Raw genomic sequence first — 13317 nt, 5'->3', positions numbered from 1 at the left:
GACTCTTGCGCACTTCCTTTAGTCGTTCAGCACTAGTTTCATCTCTTCAAGGCTATCCGAAATAAGAATTCTATCATCCACGTATTGCAAATTACTTAAGCTTTTTGGGTCCAATCCAGTTGTTTAGATGCATTCCTGTTTGTCAAGCCTTATGTTTGGACTTGGACTTTATTCCGCACACAAAAAGAACCAGCTCTATGCTCATCTCTTGGACGGTCGTCCTTGTGATCTTTTTCCTTTTGGTCGTCCATACTCCTCTCATCCATTCTTTCCACATGCTCCATGCACCTTTTCTTTCTTATTTTTGTCCATTTTACTACATCCTGTAAGTAATATGAAACATATGGCAAAATGAGGTAATTCTGGAGTACTGAAAACCTGATCTTATATGCCCAGTATACAAAAAGGGTGATAAATTAAGTTGAGGAAACTATAGGCCGATTATTCCGCTAAACACCGCCTATAAAACTTTATCCAACATCGTTTATGAAAGAATAAGAATAATTGCCGATAGGGTAATAGGAATGCGGATTCCGGAATGGAAGATCTACGATTGATCAACAATTTGTTCTGGAACAGAGTATGGCGAAATATTATGAATATAACAAAGATCTGCATTTAATGTTCATCGACTTCAGACAAGACTTTCCATCATCTTAAGAATGAGTGAAACCAAGAAAGCAAAGAAAGTATTTGCGAGCAAACCAGATATACCAAGAAATAGGGGAAGACCTAGAACAAGATGGATAGACGGTGCGGTGTGACTAACGACATAAAGAAGCTGTACGTTCAAAATTAGAGAGTGAGAGAACTTAATGGAGTGGAGGCCGATTGTTAAATAAGCCAAATCTCACCAAGAGGTGTAGCGCCGTAGGATGATGATGATATAATAAAATAAAAGATAACATTGAATGAATTAATGGAATTATTGATTTATTGAAATTATAATAATGAGATAAGGTAATGAGATCCTGGCGATGGTGTGAACACGAAATTATTAACATTGAACGCCGTATAGTGTGAATAGCGTGGATCTTCGATGGTGCGAACAAGTGCATTGTGCCTTTCTGTCAAAATTAAAGAAATCTTTGAGTCACGACGTTATCTAAAAAATATGGAGTTTCAAAATCAACAATTTGTGGTATAGACAAAAATTAAAAACTTATTGTATACGATAACTCACACGCTAAAACCATCAAAAAAATGAATCTTGAAAAAGTTTGCATTTCCACTTTTAGAAGAGAAATTGTACAACTGGTTTCTTAAAGAAAGAGAACAGAATTCACGAATTTCGGAAAATATGCTGAAACTAAAGGCATTTTCGTTATCATTGAAGTATCAGTTGAATATTGATACTTCCAGGGCCTTTCAGTGATGGTTGGCTGCAAAGACTTAAACACCTTTAAGGCTTAAGGTTTTGTGAAAATCGCAGGGGAGAAATTATACGTTAACCCAGATGCAGTAGATCCTTTTAAAGAGGATCTAAAACGTATGATTCAAGAGCATGACCTAAAGCGGTATCAGATTTATAATGCTAATGGGACAGGATTGCATTGGCGCTTATTGCCTGACAAATCTTATGTCTTATTAGCAGAAAAAACTGCTCCTGAACTAAAAATTTCCAAGCAACAACTGACATTTATGGGTTGTGTAAATGTTTCTGACTTACATAAGCTGAAACCCCTAGTGATAGAGACATCAAAAAATCCAAGGTGTTTTAGGAACTTTTTTTTTTCTACCATTTGTTTCATAAGGCTGATTATATTTCAAAATTATATTCTACAATTCGTAGGTGAGATGTTTTCTGCGTGCTCACGAGATACTTCAGAAAACAATTCTCCTTGTGGATAACGCGCCGTTCCATCCACCAGCAACAGAACTGAGGACTAAAGATGGGATGATCTTTGTAAAATTCTTACCTCATAATGTTACGTCTTTAATACAACCCATGAACCAAAATATTTTAAGGCTTACCAAATTGTACTATAAAAACAGTTTGCTCAGTTCTGTTGTATCACCGGAAGAAGGAATAGCTGCAACACTCAGTAAGATTTCACTAAAAGATGCAATCATACATTTGTTGTCAAATGTCATAGGTGTAGGAATTGTATCTGCGCCTTTCTTATCTTTAATATAAGACCAAGAGTATTTAGGATCAGCTTTAATACTGCTCTCGACACCACCAACATACTTCCCATACTCGCACCGAATGAGAAACTTGGAACGCCCTCGCAATAATGAAAAAGTCAAGTAATCTATTTGGTTTCCATACCGTTTCCATTTAACATGAGCCCTTCGCTTTTCTCTGATCACTCTGAGAGTATCTCGCGAAAACCACATCGGAAAAGCACAAGTGAATTTGCGTTTGATCGGTGTAAATTTTTGAATGACAAAATTTAAATGATAATAGAAGAAATTAACAGCAGGGTCTACTTCACGAGTATTTAGCTCTGTATCCCAGTTAATAGTAGAGAGGTACGAATCAATGTCAGAGAAATTAGCACGTCTGAAGTTAAACACGTTAGAAGATTCAGCAGGAAGGCGGGGTGATATTTCTAAAGAGCAGACGAATTCTAAAGTGATATCAACACTATCCTCGGGAATCAGAGGATGAGTGCTTAATGAAATAGAAGATATATTAGAAAAATGAGCGAAAATTAAATCGAAAGTGTTCTGAAAGGCATTCATGCGAAAATTAAATTGGTTGAGACCACATAAGGCGAGGGCATCCAGAAACTCACCCAAACGAACAGAAGAAGCGAGATCGGCCGACCAGCGAATATCAGCTAGGTTAAAATAGCCAAAAATCAAGAATTTGTCATTAGGATGGCTTTCAATAATTAAATCAATTTCATTAATAAAATTAAACAATGCATTATGATCAGAAGGAGGAATATAAACGCAGCAAATGTGTAAAGTAATAGAACCGGTCGGTAGAGTAACACACACTGCCTTAAGGTCCACAAGCCATGTTGATTGCGGAAGGACAGACAGGGAAGATGCCGCCGCAATCAACACGCCACCACCACGAAAACTCTGTAATAACAGGGAAAGCCTTCGGCAGAGTGAATACCTTGGTGAAAGGTATTCACGAAGGCCATTATACATATCAACCAGTTTAGTGCGAAGACCTCGCACGTTTTGGTAGTAACACGAAAGAGGAGTCATTGAACATTAACAAGTAAGTTGTAAAGAAAGACATAAGACAAATGACAAATGAAAGCTTATCAATGTCACCCGTGGATCTTATTAAGATGGGGCGTGAGTCATCCTCTCTCCACACAAATATTTTGCAGTCACGGATCCATACATATTTGTACTTCTTCTCCCTGACCATCTTGGTTCTCCCAAAGAGGATTTTGTTCGCTTGGGTAAGATGCTCATTGATAAAAAGTTTATCCGAAATCCCATCAATGGACAAACCAGGGCCAGAATCCTTCGGAGTCGATCGTCTTCGTAACTTGGCGGCATCGCCGCGATGCTCATAACACGTTTCTCTTCGTGAATCCGCTATTGGACATTTTCGAAACAACATTTTGAAAAAAAATTATTAGAAAAATCGCTTCAGAATAATGTATCCTACAACCGTATAATGCTCTGATGCGAAAGATAGGGGACACCTGTATAGTCAATAAATAGTGAAATGTGAATTTAAATTTACCGCCAAAAATAATTCCTAGCGTCAATCTAACTCTTGTATTCACTACAAAATAACTATATTCTAGAGTAACGTAGAAAACGAGGTTTAAACTAGAAGCACTGGCTTCAGTTCATTTAGAAAAGTATTGAAATCCTGCACACAAAATCTATTCAATAAATTTATGTCATAACAATTCGTGTAAATCAAAATTTTGTTGTAAACATAACAACGTTTGTAAAACGCTCATCAATATGATATTGATGGAGTGTTAAACTAACTCTTATACAGTGGCACACATTTTCACGGTCAAGAAGAAGTTTTGTATTATGTTGTACAAAAAAATGTTGTTGAAAAAGAAGCGTACCTGCTATTAATTATTACTATTTGAACTTATCCCTTGCTGAATTTTTCATTTCAGGTCATCGATGTTCTTTGAAAATAATTGATTTCACACTCATCGGTACAAGATAAGACAGAATAAAAGGTGCTAAGTCCAATCTGATCACTCAAGGACTTGCTAATAACCGGATATTTAAACTAGCAAAGGTAACAAGGGAATCAATTTATTTATATTCGATACAATTTATATAATTCAAAAAATAATTAACATCTTAATTATTAATAATTATCCATGTATGCATTCCTAAGATCGAACAAAACGGTCTTTGAAGCGGGAAAAAATTTAAGTAAATGAAACCATTTGTCTTTATTAAGTGCGATAACAATAGATTTTTTTGTTACTTTGTAACTATAATCATGTCCGCAATTTTTATACAATCCCTGATCTAATCCAAAACAATCTCCAGTTCGTAACACGTCTACAGCATTTTCATGCTGCAAACTGTCTTCGATTAATACTTGAATTTCTCCTTTATGTATGAAATACATGCATCCGTCGATATCCCCAATGTAAGCAACAAAATTTCCCGGAAAGAATATTAAGACGTCGAACGTGGCCGACATTTGTCTGATAAGATCTGTATGGCAGTGTTTAATGAGGGGATGTCTACGTAAATGGAAACCATACATTGCGTTTAAAATGGCTTCTTTTAAGTAATAAGGCGCTTGGTTTAATAGGCTTGGATATTGAAATCCTCGATGATGAATCCAAAGTAAATTGAGATATTCACCCACTCGTTTGCGGAGAGGTACGGAAACATCTTCTTCTCTGAGTTGATATTTTAAATATAAAGCGTATATACGATACTTGCTTTTGTTCTGGTAGACGTTTTCGATTAACGAGCATAATTCCGCTATAAATAAAGTGATGAAGAACTTGCAAACTAACATTGTTATTAACACGCTGATTATCGAATAGATGGTAAACGTGAATGGTGCCTCTGTAAGAGCTGTACCGGAAGCTGCATAAGTTATCATTTCAAACGAATTGATTAAAAGCGAGAGTTTGTCTTCGTGGTTGGTGTTTTCAATGATATGGGACATTAATAATAGAATGCTCATTGTTTGAAGGAGGATTGTTAACCAGGATATTATATGGATGATGCTGACAATTTTTACGTTTACGTGTAATTTAGCTTTGCTTACTTTCAATAAATAAAAATAATATATTACTTTTATTAAGCGATTTTTTCTGAACCATGTCCATATGATCCAAAAGTACGATTGAGTGATAAAGCCCAATGAAAATAATTCGGCAGGAATTAGGGCGACCAAATCGAAATAAAATCCAAACGGTTGGCTCATGTAGCGCTTTTTTATTAAGAATAAATCGGTTACGATTAATCCGGTGTCGTCGACATAGCTGGTGAAAAAGTCAAGATACATTTTTCCCAAATACAATAAGTCGCAGAAATATAAGAGGCAGATCACTATGACGTTATCGTCGTAATTTCCTAATTGATATATTTCTAAATGAAATCCAAAGAAGCAACTTATACAAATAATTGATAAGCGAATAAATTTAATCCAACCATTATTTTTGATCACCCTAAAAACTTTTGAGTAATTTTGTGTGGCGCTCATTTTACTTAATGATAATATATCGACTTTATCTGACATTCTACTTGATTTTGAAGATCGGCGCCATTTACCTCCGGAAGGAGTTAATGAGGCAATTGACTGCATTGTCATGGTTGAGTATTTATGCATAAGATCTTCATCGTGATTTTCGATGTAATCCACGTTAAACCTAGTTAATTTAGTGTAAAATCGCATAATTTGGGGATACTTTGATATCACGACGTGATATTGTAGCGAAGCTATTTTTAATACTTCAACGTGCCCTTTTGCGATCATAGTCAATGTTTGTCTGCTTCGAAGAACGTTATCTAAGTTTCCAAAAATACTTCCGGGGGATAATATAAGCAGTTTGTTGTAATCGGCCCCAAGAACATCAATGGTACCTTTGAGAAGGATGTAGATGTAACCGTGCACGTCGTTAACTCTATAAATAATTCCTTTGTGTACGTATACTTCATAAGTTGATTCTAATAATAAGCTTTTGAAGAAGGATTTGGGTGCTGTTAGAAAAGTTGATGATGTATTCAGAGCCTTTCCGAACATGTCGTATAGAATATCTTCTTTAATGGCGGTACTAAAAGCGTTTAATAGCACCATCAAATCTTTTCCTTTTGTTTTTTTCCACATAAACTCGTAATACGCGATGATCTCGTTTTTTATGTTCTTATCGATTTTTCTTGCAGCAACGAATGTTAATAAGTGCCTCATCGCTTCTTGGTAAGCGATTAAGTCAGTTTCATTGTAGAAACTATTCGATACCAATCGAGCAGCCATCCACACGAAAAATATGTGCCCAAATATTATGAAAAACCCAGCGTTGAGAAGTTCTTGTTTCGAACTTAAATAGACACGATGGAAACTAACCACCGTGAGGGATGTAGCGGTAACAATGAGACTTGCTGTATGTAATTTGAGTTGTGGCGAAAGATTCGTATTATTCAAATGTAATTTGGCCCAATGTTCAGCGGTGCAAGATACATTTTCGAGGTTTATGTTGATTGGAGATGCGCATGTTAAGTATGTAGCGATGGTGCTCATAAAATCGATCGTTACAAAAACGAAAGGAATATATTTAAACAAATCGTACAATTTCGAGCGTGATATGTTGTTGTCGTTTATGTATTTCATTAAACGAAGGGGGCGATATAGTTGCAAAAATCGGTTTAATTTTAAATAAGGTTTAGTAGATGGTTGGCCGAATAAATAATCGATGGGTGCGCAAGAAAGCATGTCTATTAATAATCCGTTGGTCCAATAATGAATGTAAGTTTTTGCCGGATGGCTAACTTCAGTTCCTTTATCGTTGTAGTAGCAAACGTGGTGTCTTACATAGATGTCGACCCAAGCTGTCATATCCATGCACAAACAGAAGTAATAAGGGAAAGATGTATCTGCGGTGTAAGCATATCTGGTAAAGATATTTGTGGCAAACGCGAAAATCAATCTGGACCATTCCCAATAAAAAATGAATTTACCATTTGTGGGGAAAGTGCGCCGCATTATGATAAACTTCATGAAAAACATTAAAGTTCCAAATTCGCTGGAGTAACGCATCTTTTCTAGAGTAGTCTTAACATTAAATTTCCTGCATAATTGATCCTTAACATCCACTTTTAACATATCAACCTCGCGATTAGTACTCTGTATCTGATTTATTTTCTCCCCCGAAATCGTGTATTCCAAAGCTTCGCTAATTGAAGCACCAAAATCTGGATATTTAGTGGCCAACCTTGCATACTCCATCTGCGATAAAGACAGTACGTTACAATCGGTTAATGTTACCACGGTATAAAACGTCGGTATTCGCATACACGTTTCGATAACGCAAAAACTTTCACTGGGATGCAATATTTTATTTTGACTCCCCAAAACTTGGCAAAATCCAACTTCAATGACGTGCATTTCTTTGCACACTTCCCCTGCGTAAGTTATAACTTCCCCTGGGGGATAATGAGTCACCTTTAATTTTCGCGAAAAGTCGATAATTATAGTTTCTTCTAAATCGGCGAGTAAGGGTAAATCGTGAAGAAGCTTTTCATATCGAATTTGATTCATTAACGAATAAAGATTATTCGACATATTATTCTTAAAAAGCATCGGGTTTAAGAGGTGTAAACCTTTATTATCCCAAAATTGATCCGTCAAATACAAGCTAATTCTTCGCTGCAATCCAGAGCTCACATTTAAATCCTTCAACACCACATCAACCGTAGCCACAAACTCCTTGTATTGATGCACCTCTTTATCGCGCAACGTCTCCATAATACAAATATACGCCAAAACGAAAACGCTGCAGAAAGCGTACAGGAATTGGACAGCTATTACAATCCCAACTTGATCGTACTTAATGAATTTAAGCAAATCCGTGAAGGTCATATTCCCCAAAAAAGTACTTGCAACCGTGAAAAGGTGCAACAAAACATTGAATTGGCTATCATCAAAGTACTCAACAATCAAATTAAGGTATTCTTTGGGGCACCCACGACTCGTTGAGTTACAAATAACGTAATACAAAACCAAAGCTGTGTAATAAAATAAAAAGAAATCCACCAAAAAAACCTTAAAATATTTAAGAACCATCTTATTAGTAATCCGAAGCATCTCCAATTTCGAAAAGGTGAAATTTAATCGGTAAATTTTTAAAAGTTTATGAATCTCAGTTAGCACCAAAGTTTCGTATGATACCTGATTATTCATTAAGATAAAAAATATGCTAATAGGTATCGAAGAAAATAAATCCACCAAAAATCCCGTGTTTGTTAAGCGATTATAAATTATTGAAGGTATCGTTGTAAGAAGCGTATCTTTAGTACGCACGGCTGTTGAAGATTGAATATAAAGATCCGTCAAACAAATAAATGTTATAATACTTAATATAAGAACGTGAGTTGCGTGTGTAATCGTGCCGCAATAAAGTGCATAACACGGATAAAAAAGAAAAATTATTAACGCAATAATACTAATGAATATGTTCCAACCATCTAAAACAACAGACTCGGGTTGAAAAATCGCCGGGAACGTAGTTTTCAAAAAAATCATATCAATAACCAACTCAATATCTTCCGTAATCACCAAAAGATTTAAATAATCGGGACAAAAAACCAACTCCTCCTCACGAAATGAATCATCTTGTTTGTAAATCGTTTCGTTTTCAACCAATTGATGCAACGTTTTTTTCAACCAAATCATTATTACCGTATCGGGATTTGTAATTAATAATTTTTCCCATTGATACTCAGATAATTCTCTGTATCGCCTAGCTTTTAAATATCTTCTTGAAATCGTTGTTATCAATCTGTGGTATTCGCGAGGATAAATTAAACTCACCTTGATAAAATCGGAACGTTTTAAAAAACTTATTTCGCAATACGTTTTACACATCACGCTCCAATTTGAGTCGTAACCAATTATTAAAGTGGATTCTCCTAAACATGTACCACCGGAAAATGATATGATTGGAGTTTCGCCATTTTCTTCTGATAAAACTTGCACGATGCCGGTTTTAATATAAAACATTCCTTGTTTTTCTCGGTCTCTGCCGTAAAGAAGTTCGCCTGGGGCGCAAACTAAATGATTCATATAGGTTGCTACTTCCCGTAGAAAATGTACTTCTTGGTTTTTGAATAAGTGGGAGTGTTTAAACCCGTTCCATGACATATCTAAGTAAACGTCTTTAAACATAACTTTAGGAAGAACTTCTTGGGTGAAAGCCATAGTTACACACCACCGTTTTTTAGTCCAAATCAATCGGTAATATGCCTCAATTGTGCGAACTAAACATTCATCGTGCATCCTCCACATTGCAAGATTTCTTTTTCGCCAATTATTTAATTCATCTTTGATAGTTTTGTATTTAGTTAAATATGAATATACGTGATTATCATTGGAAATATACATACAAATCGCTTTGCTTACGATATACCCCATAACTAAATACGCCATAAATCCTATGTAGTTAAATACTTGAATTGCAAAACCTTTGTTTAAGTTTGCGTGGAAATACACCTTCCCAAAACCTTTTCCGGTAATTTTCTCAGAAGCGACGTATAAATAATAATACATCACGTTATCTAACTCCTCTGGGAAACATTTTAACTCGCATATATACGGGAGAACTAACGCAGCAAGCGTGCAGCACATAACCCCAACGGTTATCAACAACTTTTCCGTATTTATTATCAACGATTGCTCTTTAGTCATCGCCGACGGAATCCTTTGATCGTAAAATATCCGAATAATTCTAAAAACATATCTTAATCGTAAAAAATTTACCGACGACGGCTTCTTCTTTACAGCAATAGCATAGTAAATCCCGTCAATCGGAATCAACGAACACATCTCCATGATTAATATACCAGCGTTTCTAGCTTTAAACCGATGACTATATTCGGGCCACTCAGTATTTTTAAAGATAATCATAAACATCACATCCATGAAGAAAAAGGCGTCGAACGCGTAAATGACTCCTTTCGTTTTTGTTATATACACCTCAAGGGGAGTTTCGTTTTGTAGGATGGAAAACGATAGTCCAGCTTCGAAAACTATAATGCAATAAGATGCTATGATACCAACGTAAATTGCGAAAGTAAACGGACGTTGAAATTGAACTAATAAGAGGTTCTTCCAGCCCAAATCGCCAAAGACTTTTTCGCTTGTAATACTTCTTGCTTTTTGGGTTGATAAACTTGGTACGTCTATGCGAAGAGTTGGCCCAGTTACTTCATCAGAATAATTGTCCTCAAACATTTTAATAATCTTCGTGTGATAAGACGTTTATTAAAATTTTATTGACATTTCTATTATAATATACAAACAAATATACAGAATACTGTTAAATCGAATATAGCCATGAAAAAATCATTTGGACTCTACTTAACAGATCCCATAGAAGTAAAATCTATTATTATGTCTTTGAATAACACACATACGGTGCGTTACGATGAAATTCTAATTTATTATTATTCCAATCTCTGTTCTAAAAAAGTGCGTTGATGAAATTGCAGAACCCTTGAGCAGCGTCATAAACAGCTCTTTCAATTCAGCAATATTTTTGATGAATCTGAAAGAACTATAGTAAGACCGATTTATAAGAGAGGAAATAAATCAAATTTTACAAATTATCGACCAATTGCACTAATGCACTAATTGCAATAGTTTTTGAAAAGCTTGTCCTAAAAAGACTGAGATTACATTACCAAGAACCAAATACTTAACTAGTCCCAAAACGGTTGTATAAAAGGCAGATCTGCAATTTTCCAGTTATTAGAACGAATTCAAACTGGAATTAATAACAACGATCTTAACAGTTGTACAGGGTTAGTCGGGGAGGTATGGATGATTTGAAACAACAGTTACACACTCATATTTCAACGAAACTCAAATTTTATTTTTTCAATGTGTAGCTTGAATGTTGCCATTAGAAAAATTAAAGAATTTCTTGTGTTATTGTTTCACTTAGGGCTTGAAGTGTACGTGGTTTGTTTATGTATACTCGTGCTTTGAGGTAGCCCCATAAAAAAAGTCACAAGGTGACAGGACTCCGGTGACCGATAAGGCCACTCCACATCTTCACGCAATGAAATGAGGCGTCCAAGGAAGGTCTGCCTTAAAAAGTTCATAGCTGCTCTCGATGTATGGCATGTCGCCCCATCTTGTTGAAACCATACAGTATTGAGGTTATTACTCGACTACGTCTCCATCGTTACTAATAACTAAATGGCTCTTTATCCACCAAGGTTCTCCCCACCCTGCGTGGCGCCACGTTCAAATCATCCATACCTCCCTGTCTTAAGGGGCCTGTCCACGGTCATGCATGCATGACGAGCATCGCAAGCTATCATGCAAGATTGACCGTGGATGGGGCTGCATAGACGGTTTCTTTGGTATAAGAAACGGCATGAACAGCATGCATGATGGCCATGCTTGACCGTGGATAAGCCCCTTAACCCTATATAATGATGGACGTAATTAAAGCATTTGACAGTGTCCACCATGACATCTTATTGAAGAAATTGCAACTTATAGAAATACGTGGACTAGGAATACGTAGACTGAAACCCAGAGATTCATGTAAACCAGCTTTTGAACATTATAAGATCTTAATATTACCATCTTTATTAATTTTAGAAACGGCTAGGTATATTTGTAAAAAATTACTGTTCATTCTTCTCCAAATACGAGGAGAAACACTGGTATTTAACGCGAGGCGTTGAGCGGTCTACCTAGTAGCACCGAAAACGGAATATGGTAAAATACAAGCAAGCGTAATTCACTTTTGTGTTAAGGTTAACATTCCAAATGAATTAAAAATAAAACTGGCTATCTGCATCAAAAAATACCTTAAGAGATGTTAACATAAAAACTTATATTCGGTAAACGATCTTTTTAGCGAAAAATTGTGAAATCTTTGTAAAACATACAATGTATCTTTTTTTTGTGACGTTTTCTGTGCATTGGGCATTTATGGAAATAAATATTATTATTATTTATAGATATTAGCACGTCCTGTTTGCCTACTTGAGGAAGATTGTCCCATTCATGAATAAAGGCCAATCAAAGTTCATCACATGTTATGGTACATCGTCTTACACGTCTTTTCAGTTGGTCCCAAATATGCTCAATAGGACTAAAATCCGGGCTATGAGCAGGCCAGTAAGTATATTTCAGGAATACCAACTTCTTCAAAGTACTGCGTCAAATCCACCATAAGGCATCATGCTCTTCTGTGATCTCTACGTCTTTTGTGAGGTGTAGTAAGCAAACGTCCTGGAGATGAATTGCAAGCTGTTAAATCATTTTCCCTTACCCGTGACCTTCGTCGAACAGTGGTCGCTCCTTTTGCTTGTCAAAAGCTGGTTTGCGTTCGATCTCCCAATACAGAAATTGTGACAAAGATCTTTTCTGGCAGTTATTTTTTTTAGCACCTGTACCGGACCGTCGCTGATAAGAATCTGTTGCAAGAAACCATTCTTCTTTGCACACTTAAACGACTAACATTTAATTGTTTTTTCACATCTCATTGATAAGACATAACCTCTAAGTAAACCAAAACCATGTGCTTCGTATCGCTGTAATATGCCATTTGTCATGACACCTCCACAATCTTCATAATGAATATAAAACTTATCGATAGCACTCATTCTTTAATATAGAAATATGAATCTGAAGATTCAAGGTTCAAGAAACATAACAATGGAATAGGAGAAGCTAAATCACTGCAAAAATACTTATGCCGGGAAGTGAAGTCAAGGTTTCTGTGCTGTAATATGGAAAAGATCGTTATTTAACTTTAGGGGTAACACCACTGTAACCGACTGCAAATGACGCCTCTTTTTATAATTGTATTTAACGAGTTACACAACATAATTAAATTTCGGTGTTGCTCATCTTATTAATACAGGTTTAGTGCATTAAAAAATATGGTAACAATAAAATGTTGAATATGGCGGATTCTTCAGCAGTTGACGGAAATGCTGCATTTGAGACCGCAGCCACTGGCTAGCAGTATAACTGCCATAAATTTTTGTCTGGAACAAAACAGTTTTTCTAATATTTTCTTAAGACTAATATCTGCGGAAGTACTACGTAGTCGTTTTTTAAAATGTTGAATTTTAACAATTTTATAGGATTATTAAGACTAAGGTCTGCATTTTTGCTTAAATAATGAAACAAAGTTGGCAGTAGCTTTAACAAATTTT

At 35.8% G+C, this 13317-nt stretch overlaps 1 protein-coding gene across 1 annotated transcript; it reads right to left on the bottom strand.

The window, feature by feature from the left end:
• Nucleotides 1–4258: 4258 nt before the first annotated feature.
• LOC111425116 (uncharacterized) lies at nucleotides 4259–10366 on the bottom strand. The gene has a single exon (XM_023058898.2). The coding sequence runs from the start codon at nucleotides 10364–10366 to the stop codon at nucleotides 4259–4261; it is 6108 nt and encodes a 2035-aa protein (XP_022914666.2).
• Nucleotides 10367–13317: the final 2951 nt, after the last annotated feature.

The sequence above is a fragment of the Onthophagus taurus genome, chromosome 7, assembly GCF_036711975.1.
Source record: "Onthophagus taurus isolate NC chromosome 7, IU_Otau_3.0, whole genome shotgun sequence".
Taxonomy (NCBI): Eukaryota; Metazoa; Arthropoda; class Insecta; order Coleoptera; family Scarabaeidae; genus Onthophagus; species Onthophagus taurus.
This window is presented reverse-complemented; position numbering and strand designations above follow the sequence as displayed.